Source organism: Centruroides vittatus, unplaced genomic scaffold (assembly GCF_030686945.1).
Source record: "Centruroides vittatus isolate TY-2023 unplaced genomic scaffold, ASM3068694v2 contig_1788, whole genome shotgun sequence".
NCBI lineage: Eukaryota > Metazoa > Arthropoda > Arachnida > Scorpiones > Buthidae > Centruroides > Centruroides vittatus.
Genome location: NW_027121095.1, coordinates 802,422 through 819,919, shown reverse-complemented (window position 1 = coordinate 819,919; position 17,498 = coordinate 802,422). Strand labels below are relative to the sequence as shown.

At 24.2% G+C, this 17,498-nt stretch overlaps 2 protein-coding genes across 2 annotated transcripts; both read right to left on the bottom strand.

Annotated features, from left to right (window-relative positions):
- Positions 1-6,796: 6,796 nt before the first annotated feature.
- On the bottom strand, positions 6,797-9,716 carry LOC136969474 (sperm-associated antigen 6-like). Its single transcript, XM_067263643.1, has 11 exons — positions 9,479-9,716; positions 9,308-9,403; positions 9,056-9,222; positions 8,764-8,977; positions 8,482-8,687; positions 8,240-8,413; positions 8,022-8,174; positions 7,761-7,955; positions 7,303-7,419; positions 7,084-7,229; positions 6,797-7,011 (listed from the first exon to the last, which is right to left on the bottom strand). The coding sequence occupies exons 1-11, from the start codon at positions 9,534-9,536 to the stop codon at positions 6,939-6,941; spliced, it is 1,599 nt and encodes a 532-aa protein (XP_067119744.1). The 5' UTR covers positions 9,537-9,716; the 3' UTR covers positions 6,797-6,938.
- A 157-nt stretch (positions 9,717-9,873) lies between these two features.
- LOC136969483 (repetitive organellar protein-like) lies at positions 9,874-14,909 on the bottom strand. Its single transcript, XM_067263652.1, has 10 exons — positions 14,663-14,909; positions 14,523-14,596; positions 14,230-14,421; positions 14,007-14,063; positions 13,766-13,873; positions 13,433-13,573; positions 13,144-13,221; positions 12,020-12,088; positions 11,851-11,914; positions 9,874-10,079 (listed from the first exon to the last, which is right to left on the bottom strand). The coding sequence occupies exons 1-10, from the start codon at positions 14,739-14,741 to the stop codon at positions 9,874-9,876; spliced, it is 1,068 nt and encodes a 355-aa protein (XP_067119753.1). The 5' UTR covers positions 14,742-14,909.
- Positions 14,910-17,498: the final 2,589 nt, after the last annotated feature.

Below are 17,498 nucleotides of genomic sequence, written 5' to 3'. Positions count from 1 at the left end.
CATAATAAATATTACAAGATAAGATATTTAAAATTATTTTAAAATTCATTTTAATGACAGTTAACAACGATTAGTGCTATTTTTTTACATTAATCAATAAGCGAACTAACGGTTTTGGTTAATTCGTTAATAAACAATAACAATCAAAGCATAATACATAAATCATATGTATATAATTCATAATAATAATAATAATAAATCAAGACTTATACTAAAACAATTATACTCAAAAACTTGGCTTCTCTTTCTAAATGGAAAAGTGATTTATGTATTAAGAGTTATGCCTTAAGCGTTACCTGTTTATTAATTAAATATATTACATGCACAAAAATTTTACATTATGTAGGCGTTATCAAATGTTACAGATGTAAAACATAGATGATTATATAAAAGAAGCTGTCTTCTCGTATTCTTCATCTTTATAGTTTTCAATATAAAATTATACATTACACAATTATATACTCTGTAGACCTACCTAAGACTATATTTATGTCTATAGAAAACAATTTAAATATATATTAAATTTATACTTTTTATATAAACAAAATCGTTTAAAGCATAAACAATATTTTCTATAGTTGAACGAATATACTTTATTATTTTTGTATTTATTTCGATGTATGGGGAAAAATAGAGAGAGCGAGAGAGAGAGACGTTTCGAAGAATTTCTGGTATGAGAAGACGGACACATAGAAGATGATTTACGACATAAAAAACGAGAAATAAAGTAGAAATATATCTCGTATCTATCGATAAATAAGTCATTCTCTATTCCAATAAATGTCTCGAAATACTTTATTTTCAAATGTCTTTCTTATGCTCCAATTCACCCATTTATTATTTGGAGATTTACTTTCGCCTTATTTTTTAAATTATAAATCAATCTTTGATAACATTTTCTTGTAAAAAGTAATATTTAAATTACCGTTACTTTTTTTAGTTAAAAGCATTATATTTTACAAATTCGTTTTCAAAATAATTAAAAACAAAAATTAAAAAAATCAGATTAAAATTAATTATGAATAAACGTGCGAAAACTTATACATTTATATATAATAATTTATGCAATTTGAAAAAATTTAATTGGTTTTTGTTTCGTTTATTTTGCACTGTGATTAAATATTGATTCTAGTTACGTATTAATAATTGAAAATACTTACCTTGTACAGTATTTGAGTCTATTCATTTAATTATTAAAAAAATAATAATTTAAAGCATCAAATTATTGTTATTATACTTAATAAAATTTTTCGATAAATATTTAAGTTGTAATTTTCTGTAGAATTTCGAATGGTAAAATTTGAAAATAAAAAATATATTAAAAAATAAATTTAAGAAAATATATAATAAATTTAAAATACGTTAAAGTTTATAAATAAAAAAATACATTATTAATAATTGTAGACTAACAACTTATTTTATAAATAATTACACTATAATAGATTACAATTATTAATAAATTAAAAAATTATAGATTTATTATGATAAATTAAACTTTTAAAAATTAAGGTTGTTATAAAAAAAATCAAAATAAAATTTAAAAACTTAAAGTTATTTTTGTTAAAAGAAATAATAAAAGTAGACTGATATATTTATAATCAAGGATATAAGCAATGTTTATGATATAATTTACTAGAGCGATACTTAATATAGAAGAACGACGTTGAAATTGCTATAAAACACACTTTATTAAATAATCTTATAAACATTTATTTTATTGTGGAAAGAGAATATAATTCAAATAAAATTCATTAATAAATACCTGCTGTTCTTTACCTACAGCATATGAGTTAAAATACAATTAAATTAGTTGCGAAATAATAATTTTTATCGATAAAATTATGCCAATTTATTTAAAATTTTTTAAACGTTTTATTTTTATAATTAAATGAAAAAAATTATCAGAGGATATAATTATTTTATTTATAAACTATATAAAAACTATTGCGAGAAATGTCTTATAAATGTAAATAAGTAGACTGGATATAGTTGCAACACTTTACGTAATTTTTTTTATTTAATTTTTATGCTAAAATACACACATTTCATAAGAAAATGTAGTTATAATAGCTTTTATTTTCAGCTACAAACGAGTATAAACTTTTAAACTGAATTATCTTCACTCATTTTTTTTACCTGAAAACATCAGAGCTGTTCAAATGTTGGAATTTACCTTATCACTGGAGCAAGTTACAGCAAAATTGTTATTATATATACATTTATTTTTAAAAACGAGCTCACTGCAATGTTTTAGGTATACTCTCAGCTGCTCTTCTTTTCATCATTAAATACTTAGCTAGACGATTTATAATCAGCATTCAGTGGTTTGGTATTCAGTGGTCGTGAAACTTACTGAGATTTTCTTCAACGTCTGAATAATGATCTTTTTCTTATTAAAAAAAATAATACTTTACTTACTCCAGACTACCAAATCCTGTAGAACAGGAAGTATTGTAGCAATTGAAAACTCTGCCAATACGTGTTAGCACTACTCTCAAACGCCAGTTTTTAAATTTCAATGTCGCAACCTAACCTTGTTTAATTCGTCTCCCCTACAGTGAAACTTCACTTAGGTGGCCATATTTGGGTATATAATTTCTGGTCATAAGTAAGGTCATTACCAGGATGAAGTTATAGAAAAATTGATATACACAACTGTAATTAGAGTACATTACTGAATTTTGCTATAAAAGTAAACAATAAATAAATAAAATTAAATAAAAAGCACACAATATCCTAATCCTTTGCAATGTACAGTAATTCAAACTTTCATACAGAATAACACTAAATAATAAAATATTGAAATACAAATTACTTATATACTGTGAATGCAAGCTGTTTGAAGTAAGATTAATTCAAGTACTGTACAGCACTATACTAAACGGAATTGTTTAGTACCCATAGACAGAATCAACACCACAATAAAATCAATATGTTTCTGAAATGGCAGTAACGGTTTTATTTAAGTACTGTATTTTAACAGAATTCAGGAAAAATATTATTAAATAGAAGTCACTAGGTATGCAGAAAAGTATATGTGTTAGAAAAAATGTTAATAATTAAACTGGCTTTGGCATCGGACTCATCAATGTTTTTCTTCGTCGAGTGTTGCCAGCAGTGCCGTAACTAGCCATTCTTGTGCCCTGTGCAAAAATTTGCATTTAGGCCCCTTAATTAATTAAGTTTGGGAAAATAATAAAACAAATACCTGCATTTTAGGCTCCGCTTGCAAGTGTGCCCTGTGCGGGTGCACCTGTTGAACCTGCCTAGTTACGGCACTGGTTGCCAGCGACGTATCAGTGACATAGATCGATCATCGCTGATTTGTATAGTTATATGCATACAAATTGTAGTTAGTTTTGTATATAATTACCAAAAATATATATAATTGGCTTCCTTTCTACTAAATTTTGGAGATAAATTTAATTTGTCAAATGTACATGAAAATTTATTTCATTTAAACATCATCTGTCAGAGGAATCTCTCCAATCTGTTCCAAAACTATAACAAAAAAGTCAATTCCGTTCAAAGAGCATGTTCCTAAACTCAGCGTATTGTTGAGTTTAGGAACATGAGGTTTCCTGTTCGGTTGGCCACGTAAACATGAATAAATGTTACTTTAGAACACTCCTATCACGGCTACTTAAACGATTGGTCATTAAAATGGAATTTGATTTATATTAAAACTTTACGCAGTTTTAAAGGAAAATTACAGGGGTTAGCCACAAAGCGAGACTTTACTATAATATTTTCATATGTATTTATATGTATTTAAAAACAAAAATTTATTTAATTATAATTTTTTTTTCAATTTTATAAATACGTATTTTAATATTGACAATTTTTAGAGAATATTTCTTTTTTAAGTAAAAAAGATAAATTGAAAACTTAGTTAAAATTTCTTTACAAAGCATTATTACAATTTGCATTTTTATAAAATTCTTCATAAATTAATCATAATAAAATTCTTTATAATAAAATTTAAATTTATATTTTAAAATATAAATCTGAAAACTTTTTAAAAATTTCTTTTTAAAATGCTAATAATAATTATGCTTAAATTATATCATTCAATTCACATTGTTAATCTATATACTAAATTCATTTGATTTAAACTTTATTAACCTACATTTTAAATTAAAACGAATAAAATTTTTATTAACTATTGTTAATAAAAATTATTCAACGAAAGTAATAAAAAGATAAATTTTTATTAAGTTTGTTGAATAAATTATATTGAAAACATCATTAGCTATTTGTAAAGAAAAAAAGAAAATTATCATTTCTAGTTATAAAATTCTTAAAATAATAATTTTTATCAAAAATATATTTAAAAATTCAAATAAGTAAATTAATCTTTCTTTGAAATCTCTCTTGCTTTTGATCGAAGTTATCTTAAAAATAATAAAAAATACTCCTCTTTTAATTTAATTAGATTATATTTAATCTCGGTTATTTCTGCTTCCATAATATGGTTAAAAATATATTAAAAAAATGGAATAAAAATATTCTTTGTTACACGTATAATACTTTGTATTCCATTATTAATAAACATGAATTTAAAATTTATTTCTAATAATACAATACTTATTAAATTAGTATGTGACCTATGCAGTTGATAAATGTACAGAATTAAATGTAAATTAATAAGTAAATAAGAAGAAAAAATAAACAAATAAGTTGTTTAGAAGATAATAAAAGAAAAAAAGGAGATAATACATTTCGTGGAATGTTCTCCAATATCATTTAAACTTCTTTATATCTAGCAATAATCTTTTAATGGAAGCTCAGGTGAAAATAAAAACGATAGCAAACGTCAAATGTTCAATAAAAGGCGATCGCTTTCAAGAGTAGACATATATATATGTATCTGATGTGTAGACGATATTAATCGTTGAAGAAAGCGAAAATATCTTATATAAATACAACAGATGTTGTTCTTTATACTCCTGTTTTGTAAACAGATAATAAATAAATATAATTCTATAAATGCATCCTAATAAAATAACTTTCTCTTAAATATATATCATTTGTATTGCTTCGCTTAGAAAAATATAGAGACATTTTTCTGTAAATTATATGATATATGTTGTTTATGTATGATAATATATTTTGATAGATTCTAGATATATAGACCCGGACTACATTAACGATATTTGAAATACTAAAAATATAAGAATAAAAGGTGTCAGATTATCTTACATTTCTTGAGTGAAATATAGATTTTATAAACTTTTAAACTTTTAATCCCATCTCTCTGTAAAGAATTGCTTCGATAATATTTGATCTAAACGAAAAATATATATACAGTATATATATATTTCTTTCATACAGTATAATTAATTTATTTAAATCAAGCTACTTTAAAATTCATTTTTAGAATTTTCTGTACCATCTCTTCATTGTTCCTCCTTTAAAATTTGAAAAAATATAGATTTTTCTGGTTTTCGAATAGTAAATCTTTTAAATTTTAAATTGAATTTGTTTATATTAAAAATATCTGAATCTATTTTATTTTTTATTTTTTTTGGAAATTTTAGAATAATTTCTTAAATCAAATAGAATCTATTTTGATTTTTTAGAATTATTTTTTAATTTTTATTTTAAGTTTCTCTTAATCTACTTATGTTTTGAAAAAGTTGTTTGTTTTTTTTATCGCTAAACTTTTAAATAGAATTAGATAGAAATTACAGGTATAATTTATAGCTATTGCTTCTCTGAAACTTGGAAAATAGCAATAGCTTAATGGAATTCGAATTGTTGCAACCCTCAAATAAAAAAAAGAACATTTTAAGTAAAGAATTTTAATTAATATTTATTTTTATATCTCTTAAAAATTATTTTATGTCTAGTTTATAAAATTCTTTAATACTTAAATTCTCTAATTAATTTTTAAAAATATCTTATTTGTATTTGAATGCATCAAGTTATATTACATTAAGTTCACACTTTCTTCTTTCCTACTTTTTAGAAAACTGATTGAATATATATAATTCAGTTTTATAAATTGATTTTAACTTATTATTAATTTTTTATATTAAAACTGAATTTAAAAAAATAATATTTGCAGAAACAATTGCAGAAATCTATGCGAGTACTGAACGTCTCAACATAACTTATATCACTATTTTAAAATTATTTTATTCCAAATTTTGAATATTAACTTTTATTATTTTTTGTATATATTTTAAAATATATTCTAAAATATTATTTATAACTTTCATTAATTTTTGTCTAAAAAAAATATATTTTGAAACTAACTGTATATCTTTCTCCTTCCCGTAGCATTTCATTTACCTTTATGATCATAAAAGTAATTATTTAACCAATTACTTTCTCTATACTAAAAATTATACCTGTTCATTACATAATTTTCTCACCCATACATGTTACAGTATTTAATGAGGCAAGACTTATAAAAGTTTAATGTATTTTATTATTTATTAATTATTTGAAAATATTATAACATAGCGTGCGTTTTAATTCTTGATAAATATCGATCTTGTGCACGTCTCAAGGGGTGTAAGTTGGTCATTCAAAGAATATAAATACGTTTAAGCATATTCCGCCATCTACTAACACTTTTTAGAACTATTCAATTCAGAATTTTTAAAACTAATTTCTCTTGTCTTTTATATACTTTATCTTGTTTATTTAAGTTATTTTACAACATATAACTTATATAATACCCCTTAACAAATTTTTTTATTTAATTTAGCAATTTTAAATATTTTAATTAGGGTTATTTTACGCAAATTTAATACGATAAAATTTTTAAAAATTATTTATTAATCGATATAAACTCGTTACAGTAGAAGAAAGATAATTTAGAATTTTATGTGAATTTACATGTGATCCAGAATAAATTATTTTATTTAATCAATGCTTTAATTTTTTTTTATTTAAAATATTATTTTAAATAAATTTTGCCATCATAATTAATGTTTTTTAGCTGGTTTGTATTCTTCAACTTTAGTAAGCAATTCTTGAAGGTAACTAGGTGTATAATACCTGAAAAAAATAAAAATAAGTGATTTTTACCATTATAAAACTATTTTTAAGACTAAATAACAACCAACTTACTTTACGACTTCTTCGGGGAAGCAAGAATTAATTGTATGAATGTACTGATTAATTTCAGTTCTTCCTTCGGTTTTTAATTCTTGAATTTTTTTCAGAGCACCAACCATAATGAAGCCAATACGAGCCCGAACATTATATAGTAAAATCTATACATTTTTTAACGTTAGAATTTATATTAAATATTGCAATTTATAAATGTAAAAAATAATTAAATTTAACCTTGCTATATTGAGCTAAAACTAATTCCATAATGTCTAACGGACAATCTTGAATTAATGCTTCGAGAGATGCTTGATGTTCGCAATGTTCTAAAATCATTCTCAGTGATTTTTTACTCTGTAATGTTTAATATTTATGAAACTTATGTTTTGTATTAAATAATTTGTAATAAGTAAAATAATCTCGGAGTGAAAAAGATTTTAAAAAATTAATTAAACGATAAAACAAGTTCCATTATTAAACATAAGCGGTCTTCTGAATTTTTATTGAGCAAAAGCTAGAATAGATTTTAAGTTATCTTAACGCTGATTGATTGAAAAAAATAGGCGCTTATTTGTAAGTTTTATAACTCTGCCAATCATAAATTTATTGATAAAACATCAAATATTTTAGTTCTTATTTTAATTAATGGAATTTTATTTTAATTTTTTAAAATTAGTATTCATTTTATGTAATACCTTCATTCTGATATCAGCTGATAATCTACCATCGTGAGCAGTGATTAAAAGCCACACCAAACCGTTATTTTCGCCCACTACTCTAGCATGATCAGCATTATGACTTCCAATATGACCAAGAGCCCATGCTGTAGCTTCTTTAGTGCACTCGCTGCAGTTTTCTTCTGTGAGAATTGAGCATAAAATTGGAACAGCCTATAAAAATTTCGATTAATTCATTGTTCCAATATGTTCTTGCAATCTATAAAAGAAAAATGTAACCTTATTTTCAATAACAGCAGCTGCTAAATTTTCGGCATGTGATGCTATTTGGCCAAGAAACGTTATTCCAGGTGTTCTAACTTCATCTTTAAATCTCTGCAAATATTTGATCACGATGGGGATTGCACCGCTATTAACCACTGATTGAGCTACCTAAAATCATTATAACATAATTATCCTCACAGTTATATAAGTAAATTGTATTAATAGAAACTCACTTCGAAACTTTTATTAGCCATTTCGTAAAGAAAAGATGCAGCATTTTTTACGATATTTCGATCATCTTCTAATAACATGGTACAAACAGAGGAAACTGCATCTTTCTCAACTACTTCTTGAGCTAATTCGTTTGAACTCCTCACAATGTATATCAAAATAGGTATAAGAAGAAGCTGTAGACGAATTTAAATTTATGGCTTGAACAATAAATTATATTTTGTAGTCTATATTTTTTTCCTACCTTTATTCTATTATCTGATGTTGTGATCAATTGGCATATGGTATGAATGCAATCATTTTCATTCAAAGCTTCTTTTAAAGGACCTGAATATTTACTTATTTCCAAAATAGCCATAGCTGCAGTTCTTGTCAAATTTATTTCTCCCACTTCTAAACATTTTACCAGCAAAGGGAAGATACCTTTTTTTACCACAAAACTGGCTAACTCTGAAGAAAATTTGCAAAAATATAATTGTAAATTATAATTTTGAAATTAATGAAAGTATAAAATTGCAAGATCTACCTTCTGTGTGCTTAGAAATATTTGCAATTGCATAAGCTGCTGATTCCTTTACCATCGAATCCGATTCCTGTAAACAGATTTCAAGAGCATTCAATCCTTCTACGTCGACAATTGCTTGAGCAAATTCTGGACAATGTTTTGCAATTGCTCTCAGGACAAAAGCTGCTGCTCTTTTATATAACTGATATGGGCTTGGTGTATTATTTGTGTTTCTCTAAACATAAATATAAATACTCTCATTATTTACCTTATATATCTTATTATAGAGCTGTATATTACGAACGAAAATTACCTTATCCTGTAATAATCTATCAACCATCAACGGAATTACATTCTTTTTAATTAAATCATCCGCAATGTCAGCATTGTTGTTTGCCAAACGTCCAAGACTGACAGTGGTCAATCTTTGAATCACAGGAGATGGATCGAGTAGCAACGGTAGCAGAAGTAATACAATTCCTAATTTAAAAAGTAAACAGTTTTTTTTCCTATTCGATTCATCTTTAAAAGTTTATAATATTTTAGCATTTGAAACAATATTCACCGTCCTCTCTTAAAGGATCAGATAATTCAGCTTTCTGTGAAAAGTCACAAGTAGTTTGGACGAAGTAAAGCCTTGACTTTTCGTATCTCTCGAATACTATAAATATAAATTTACTTATCGTAAAATTGATTCAAATTTAATGATTACGAAGATAATTCCAATAAAACGTGCCTGGTTTAAATAATTTTTTGTATCCTATATTAGCGTGATGCTGGCTTTCAGAAGACATACTGTACAATAACCTCACTTCTCACTAAAATTACAATTATTAGCTGAGCAAACAATATTAAACCTGTTTTATTGCGTAAGCCGATAGTGATTATAAGAAAGATAATTGCTAATAATTGTTTAGAGAAGTCTTTCTGATTATCAAGATTTTGTATTAAATATAAAATAAGATTTAATATATTTTTGTGAGGGCAAAAATATTTAAGAATTCGAGTTTGATTTTTCTTAAAACATTAATTATAATGTGTTTTTTTAACGCTAAATTCTTCAGTTAGACATCAGTAACAACAGTTTTTAATGACAAAAATCACTTTAATATAAATGAACATAGAGCAAGGTTAAGTGTAGTTTTCCGTATTTGATATATTTGTTAAACTTCTGGCTACTTTCTGAGCAAGAGCAGATCTCTCAATGATAGAATGAAGATGAGCTGTATTTGGAGATTTCTTCCTTCTCGGTCCAATTCGAAATTCTTCTAACCAGTCGGCAATGTCATCTTCATTTGGAAATTTTCTTTTTACTTTCTCGTCGCTTACTGCATGTTCTATTCATTAAAATGCATTGATTTAAATTAAAAACTAGATAATAGACAATTTTCAAAATATTAATGACAAATCATTTCACGCTTAGAAATATTCATATAAAATTTTGTTTCAACCAATTAGAAAATGATGATTTAAAAAATATATATATATATATGTACAGCTAATCAATGTAAAAAATGTTTAAAATATTCTTAACTAAATAATCGATTAGTTAAAGTACTTAAGGCTGTTGTAACCTCTTTGATTATGCATGCGATCGCCAGCAAATGACGTTAAAAATTTAATGATTTTTCTGTGGGAGAAACCTTTTCCAAAAATTCTCGAAAACGGAAGCGGATAAAACCAAACAGTTTTTTGCATTCGAATCCTACTTAATTCTTCTATTAACGTACGGTTCAAAATTTTAAAAATCGAATTCGTTAATTTTATATGAATTTTTAAAATGGTAGAAAATTAGTTTGAATTTTTATTTTAAACTAATTTATAATATAAGCTATAAAACTTGTAATAATTTCTTTTGTTGTTGTTATTATAAAAACTAATTAAATATGCTTGATACAGAACAAGACAAAACACTACAAAATAGCACTTAATTCACTTAACTGTAACGTAGAAATTTTATATAGAAAATTATAAGAAATTCATTTAAAAATAAATGATGACCGGTTTCAGAAATTATTCTTTTAAAGCGAAGTAACTTAAAACTGAGACATAAATTAAGATAACTGTATTGAAAGCATCTTATCTTTAACATTGCAGGCTAATTTCTGCGTATTTAAATACTAAGATTCATTTACCGTTCTTAATAACTCATATTATCACCTTTTATATATTCTTCACTTTATCTTAACCGATTATATCAAATTAATTAGGTTTGTCACTAAAATTTTTATTTCTAAATTTTATTGATTTATTTATATTTATTTTCAGACTAAATTATTTTTACTCTTCTATAAAAATCTTGAATCAACATTAAACTCTTAAACTGGTATTTCTGTTTTAGATATTGCTATATAAACACTATTATTATTTTTTTAATTTAAACTACTTCCGTTTTATAATTTTTACCATGTGTTTAAAATGCAGGGTTGAGAATTTTCCTTTTTTTTAAATAGTTAACTGTTATATTACTTTATTAAAATAGTTAATTCCAAGGAATTATTGGATTCGTGTTTTAATATTATCAATACTGTATTTACATTTTCAATTTTATTGATTTTGTATGGTGAATTTTCTATACGCATCAATAGAACGTAATTAAAGGCTGATAGTGCATGATACATTTTAATTATCTAAACGACTTTAATATACCCTTTATAATTAAACTTAATTCAAAAGTATGTCATATAACGTCGTAATTTTGAAGAAAAAATATATAATTTATTAACATTAAGGTATAGTGTTACTATAGGATAATGCATAATATTGTTAACAACTGATAAAAAGTTTACAGAAGTATTATTGAAACTAAAGTACTAACAGGACTAAACTGTAAATAGAATGCGAGTCATTTTACGCAACTCGTCTTCTATTTTTAATTACTTAAAAAATAAAAAAAAATGATTACAAAATTTTTACATACTGTTAACATATTTAGCTGTCATAGCATCACTCGTTAAATTTTCTTTCGCTATATCCTAGGCATGAAAAAAATATATATTCATTAAATTATTTATTTATTTAATAATCATTAAATAAATTAAACAAACGAAATGATAACGTGTAATTTTTTATAATTTAATTTATCAAATATGCCATTTATTTAATTACTTGCCGAACATTTGGTTTCTGAAGCAAAACGAATTTTAAATTTCATAAATTCTTTTATTGAAGCCTATGTAAAAATAATTTTAATAAATTATTTTCATGTTTAATTGTAAAATTATTTAAATTATTATTAAATAATTTATATGATTTTTAAATAAATTAATTTACTAACTTTATTTATTTTTTCATCTTTAAATTCGTCTTTTAATTTTAAATGTTCTACGGATGCTCTAAGTATTTGCTGTTTAAAATTTAGTTTAATTTTTATTTATTTTCAGAAATATCCTTAAATAATGATACACAAATGTGACTTGAATGTAAAATATTTTTTTTATTTGTTATTAAATAAAATGTTTTAAAATTAAAATTTAAAAATAAAAATAAATATTGACTCATAGTTCAAAAATAAATATATTTCTTTCCTTAGAAATATTAATACTTTTACAAAGAAAATAATTTAATGATTAGAGAAGGTAATTAAGATAATTAAAGAAAAGCTGGCAAGGGCTCTTGCACAATTTTCTCGGTAGGAGATTAAAGGGAGATTAAGAAGTTCGATAATTTTTAATTATACTACGATATAAAATTTAAATAATAAAAGCTTAAAGAAAGTAATTTTGTTAAATGATTAAAAAATTCCTCTATTTTTTAAAAAAAACGTAATAATAATAATAATAATAATAATATTTAAGTTTAAAAAAACACGATGAGTATTGCTCGAAGTTAAAAGCGTGTAACGCTCTCATTTATGAGATTTTACTTTAAAGATCATTTTTATATTATTAATTATTATTAAAAAAGGCAAAAGCTTTATTTTAAGAGGTGAGCTAGTAATATATATATATATATATATATATGCCAATAAACAATAAAATTTTTATAAAGTCTGACCTATTCGAGATATAACACAAAGCCCCCTTTCTCTTCACCCTCTTAACCTTTAACCACCAAAATTTAATAGCATCAGTGCCCCATATATAACCCTAAATAGGCAAAGTTTCAAAATTTTTATTTTAGATTTAGGTTTATCCAGTCCTAAAATACAGTGTAAAATAGACTCCGACACACACACACACAGAATTTTGTAAGGGATTTTTTCATACATTTTTAGGCTTGTAGTGCGTCAAAACGTCGAAAAATGCAAGAAAACCGGGGATCAAAATTTGACCAGATCGCATATCTTCCCTATCTTATATTGTATAACAGTCGGGAAAGTAATTTGCATTATTTTACTGTATACATAAATAATAAAAATTAAAATCATTTCTTTTTAATTTTAATAAATTTTATTCTCACCTCAGCCTCTGCTAATTTTTCCCATTCATCTTCATCAGTTATCATCTCAATTGATTTTTCTTCCAGAAATTTTTGTTCCTATTTTAAAAACAATCAACACAATTAAATAAATTTTTAAAAGCTCATAATATAAAAAATTTCTTTTAATTTATAAATTATAAAGTAATTTTTATTTCGAACAGAACCGAAAATAAAGACTTAATCCTTAAAATTTTGTCTTCGTTTTAAAAATAAGCTTAACATTTAAAAAATCAATAATAAATAAAATGCATAAATATATTTTATTTACAATTTCTATTCTTGATTCATCATCAATGCTTAAACTTTTATCAGAAATTTCTTCCTGTGCTCTATATTCTTCCATTGAACTAAATTCAGATTCTTCTAAAATTAGATCCTTATCTGATTTTTCACTTTTTGCTGCAGCATTCTAAATTTAATTTTAAAATGTCTCATTCATTTTGAATTATTAACTTTAATATTTTTGTTGTTTTAAAATTTTAAATTTAAGAAAACAAATTTTTTAATGGGTTAAATATGCTTCAAATTATAAATTAAGTTAAACTTAAATGAGAAAAATAACTGTTCATTCTATAACTTGTACTTTTGATGATTATCTTACACTTAGATCGAAGTTTTCGTTGTATATTTTATTTTCTTCCATGACAGTAAATTCAGATTTTTCTTCAATTCTACCTCCATCTGATGTATTATCTTCCCTATTATTATCCTAATTAGAGTTGTAAATATATTTATTGGTTTATATATTAATTTTGATAAATATTCTAATTACTTTTATTGTTTTAAACAACTTAAATTTCTAAATTTTACAAAGTTTGTCAAATTTATCATATAATACCTACATTTATAACTCTAAACGATTCTGTTGATGTTTTAGCTTCTATCGAGAATTTCTTAATCTAGATTAAAATTACATTAACTAATATTTTATGAAAGTAATTAATTAAAATAATTTTTGCAATTTAGTATATTACAAGAACATTTTGCTTGAAATACAAAGATTAGACAAAGATGCTAAACGTTATTATATAACTTAAAGAAAATCAATCAAATTTTAATAAATACCATGAGAATTATTCCTATAAATAATATTAATGCGACACAGAATATTACAGTCAGGTTGCAGTCTTTAAGAATCGTGCAAAATACAGTAAATAGCCAATGAAATAATGAGCAGAAAGCATGAAGGATACACGAAAATATTGAATAACTAGGCCTATTTAAAAGTTTCTCATCTTTTTCTTCCTCAAAACATGTCTAAAAATGTAAAAATATGATATTTATGTGTAACTTATTCCCTATAAACTTTCTTTTGTGGTATTAAAAAAATAAAAAACAGTATTAGCCTGTAATTTTACTTGTACTGCTTGATTTTCGTAAGAAATATTTTCCTTGTTGAAATCGGAAAAGAATTTATCTTGATTATTATTTTCTAATTAAAAAATAATTTAAATTAATATTATTTTTATTGTATTTAAATTTTATAAAAGAAACTTACCTTTCTCTTCGCACAAGTTGCTTTGTATATTACTGATGTTACTCAGAAGAAATATTATTAAAAGCACATAAAACGTCATTTTTCTTTAATATTTTAAAAATAAAAGTAATGTATTTTAATCATCCAATTTATTATGATATTTTTATTCTAATCTTAATAAATTATAATATTTTTATTTGAATTAAGCACGGTTTAGACCTAGTATCTTGCTTAATTTTTAATTATTAAATGAATAAGCTTTAAGTAAACAAAAAAGCCTAAAATTTTTTATTATTAATAACAATATATTCCAAATTATTATTGACTAATTATTCTTTTATCTATGATTTTCAAAAATTAAGCTTCTGTAACTGTTAATGAAGTGTTTAATAATTTAGAAACTGGAGACTTGAGACCAGGAAGGAAGTTTAATGAGAAAGAGTGCGATGAACTTTCCTAATAGATATAAATAACTAAAAAATAATTAAAAATTATCAACAAAAAATTAAATGTAGCCTATTTAAAATATTTAAAATGTTTAAAAAATTTTATTTATCAATGTGTATTGCTAAAACGACAATTATGTATATTATACATATATATATGCAGGGCCTTATTATTAATCAATGCTGTTCAACTATTGGCTTCAGTGTCACATTTGGCCCACAGAAAGAAATTCTGTAATACGCAAATGAAGACTAAATTGAATCCGTTTCTAAACGTTTTCCACTATTTCGTCATTTCCAGTAGAACGGTATCAACCTATAAGTGTGATTTTAGGCTTATAATTTTACTTTTTTAATAAATTGAATTAATATTGATTTTTATATGACAAAATGTCATGCAGAATCGATAATTGCTTCACTTTTCACTTCTAAAAGAACAATTAAAAGGATGAAGCCATTTTCTGATGGAGATATAATTAAAAGCTGTGTCAGTAACAAGACTAAAGCCATTGGAACAGACAAATTAACCGAAAAGTTTAAAAATTGCTTTACTTTCGTATCAAACTGTAGGTTGTAGTGTGAAAGAGATGTTAGTGACTGGCTAGAAAAGATCATTTAGGACTGCTCTTATTTTTCTTTGGCTTTAGATGAGTGTAGAGATGTATCTGATACAAATGCTGATATGTATTAGAATGGCAATGTTTAATTATTCTGAAGAACAAAACGTAGAACGTGTAAAGATAAAAACCTTAATAATCGACAAAATTCTATGTAAGAAAATATAGCGGTTATTGATAAAATGCATCGCTTTTGTAACTGATGAAACTAAATATTGGACTTGCTGATTTGTTGAAAATATATGGAAACAAATCTCAAATGTTACATTGCTTTTTAGACTAACAAGCATTATGTGAGTCTTCTCGGGAGCTATCTCATGCATTGGATAAGATAGTGAAAATATCAAATTTACACAGAAAATTCAAAATATTTTTAGATGAGCTTGGTACCAAATTTGATTGTCTGCTTTTACATAATCGAATTCGTTATCCGAATGCCGGAAAATGTTTAGTGAGATTTTTTCAAACTTCGAAACAAACCTTATCTCTTTTTTATTGAAAGAAATAAAATGTGACAGTGATCTATTGTTAGTGAGTGTCTTAGTGGTGTCAATTTCCTTAGATCGCTCGATTTTCTAATATCCTGCAGTATTGAAGGTGTTAACTATTTAAAGCTGGTTTTCGTAATGAGCAATCATTCTTAAAAATCAAATTTAGAGAAGAAACAATAGGTATTCTCGGTACGATAGGTACCCTTTGTATCGAGTTTGTGAACTAGAACCATTATAATTCTCGTTAAAATTAGCCCTTAAGCTTTATAGAAGTTGAACAATGATTTAGTTAATTGAAGAGTCTCTTACATGTTATAATTTAGGATAAAATAACTTTAAGTCCTGTCCTGTATATACTTTTCCCTCAAATGTCGCAAATTACACTTCGCCTCAACTAGAAATGTTTTAGTATAAGAAATTTTTGAACTAATATTTCCTAAAATTGTGAAAAAAAATTATTTTTTAAATTCGTTTTATCAAAATAAATTTATAAATTTTTACTGAGTAAAAGATACACTTCTTTAACATGAAATAATTGTAATTTAACATTAATTTAAACCCGCTTAATTTAAAATAAACATTTTATTCTATCTTGAAGAAACCGTGTTTTGTATTTTCTTTTCGTTTCTTTTCTTTCGAAGACACAATTCAAGCTCAAATAGAAATAATGCACCAACCGAATAAAAAGGATGAAAAATTCGCCCAGTGTTTAAGTTTACGTCACTACATTGTGTCTTCGAAAGAAAAGAAACGGAAACATTTTATTATTAAGCTATTTAAAATCTGTTATTAATTTTATATATAATATCAATTAAATTTAGTACAACATTTAAAATTTTTCACTTTAAAATATAGGCCTACATATTTGATTTTTTTCGGTTTTAGACATATTTTTAAAAGATTTTACAGTGAATTTTAAGCGTGTCTATAATAACAACGAAATTTTTTAAATAAGAAAAATTTTATTTAAATTAAATATTATCGATACAGTTCATTCAAGAAAATGTAAACAAATAACTTTTAAAAAAAAAGTTTAAAAGTTTTAAAGGAAAAATCACACTAAAACTAAATCAAAACTACTCAATGAACAGGAAAGAAAGCAAATCTATAAACAAACTCAAAATAAATTAATATTATGAAAAAATGTTATATAAATCAATTATTTGTATCATATCTGTTTCAGTTCAAAAGCCCAAATGTGATGCGGCCATCCTGTTCTTATCTTAGAATTCTTTTTCAAATTTTCTTCTGCCTGAAAACATAAACACATATTTTGAAATTTCTATTAATATTATGCTAATAT

Coding starts and splice junctions, on each gene's coding strand:
- LOC136969474 (XM_067263643.1), bottom strand. CDS start 9,536: ATGTCTTCTGAAAGCCAGCATCACGCTAATATAGGATACAAAAAATTA. Junction 8,978..9,055: donor ATAGATTATTACAGGATAAG/GTAATTTTCGTT, acceptor ATTTATGTTTAG/AGAAACACAAATAATACACC. Junction 8,688..8,763: donor TATTTCTAAGCACACAGAAG/GTAGATCTTGCA, acceptor AATTTTCTTCAG/AGTTAGCCAGTTTTGTGGTA.
- LOC136969483 (XM_067263652.1), bottom strand. CDS start 14,741: ATGACGTTTTATGTGCTTTTAATAATATTTCTTCTGAGTAACATCAGT. Junction 13,874..14,006: donor AATCGTTTAGAGTTATAAAT/GTAGGTATTATA, acceptor AACTCTAATTAG/GATAATAATAGGGAAGATAA. Junction 13,222..13,432: donor ATGAATCAAGAATAGAAATT/GTAAATAAAATA, acceptor TTTTTAAAATAG/GAACAAAAATTTCTGGAAGA.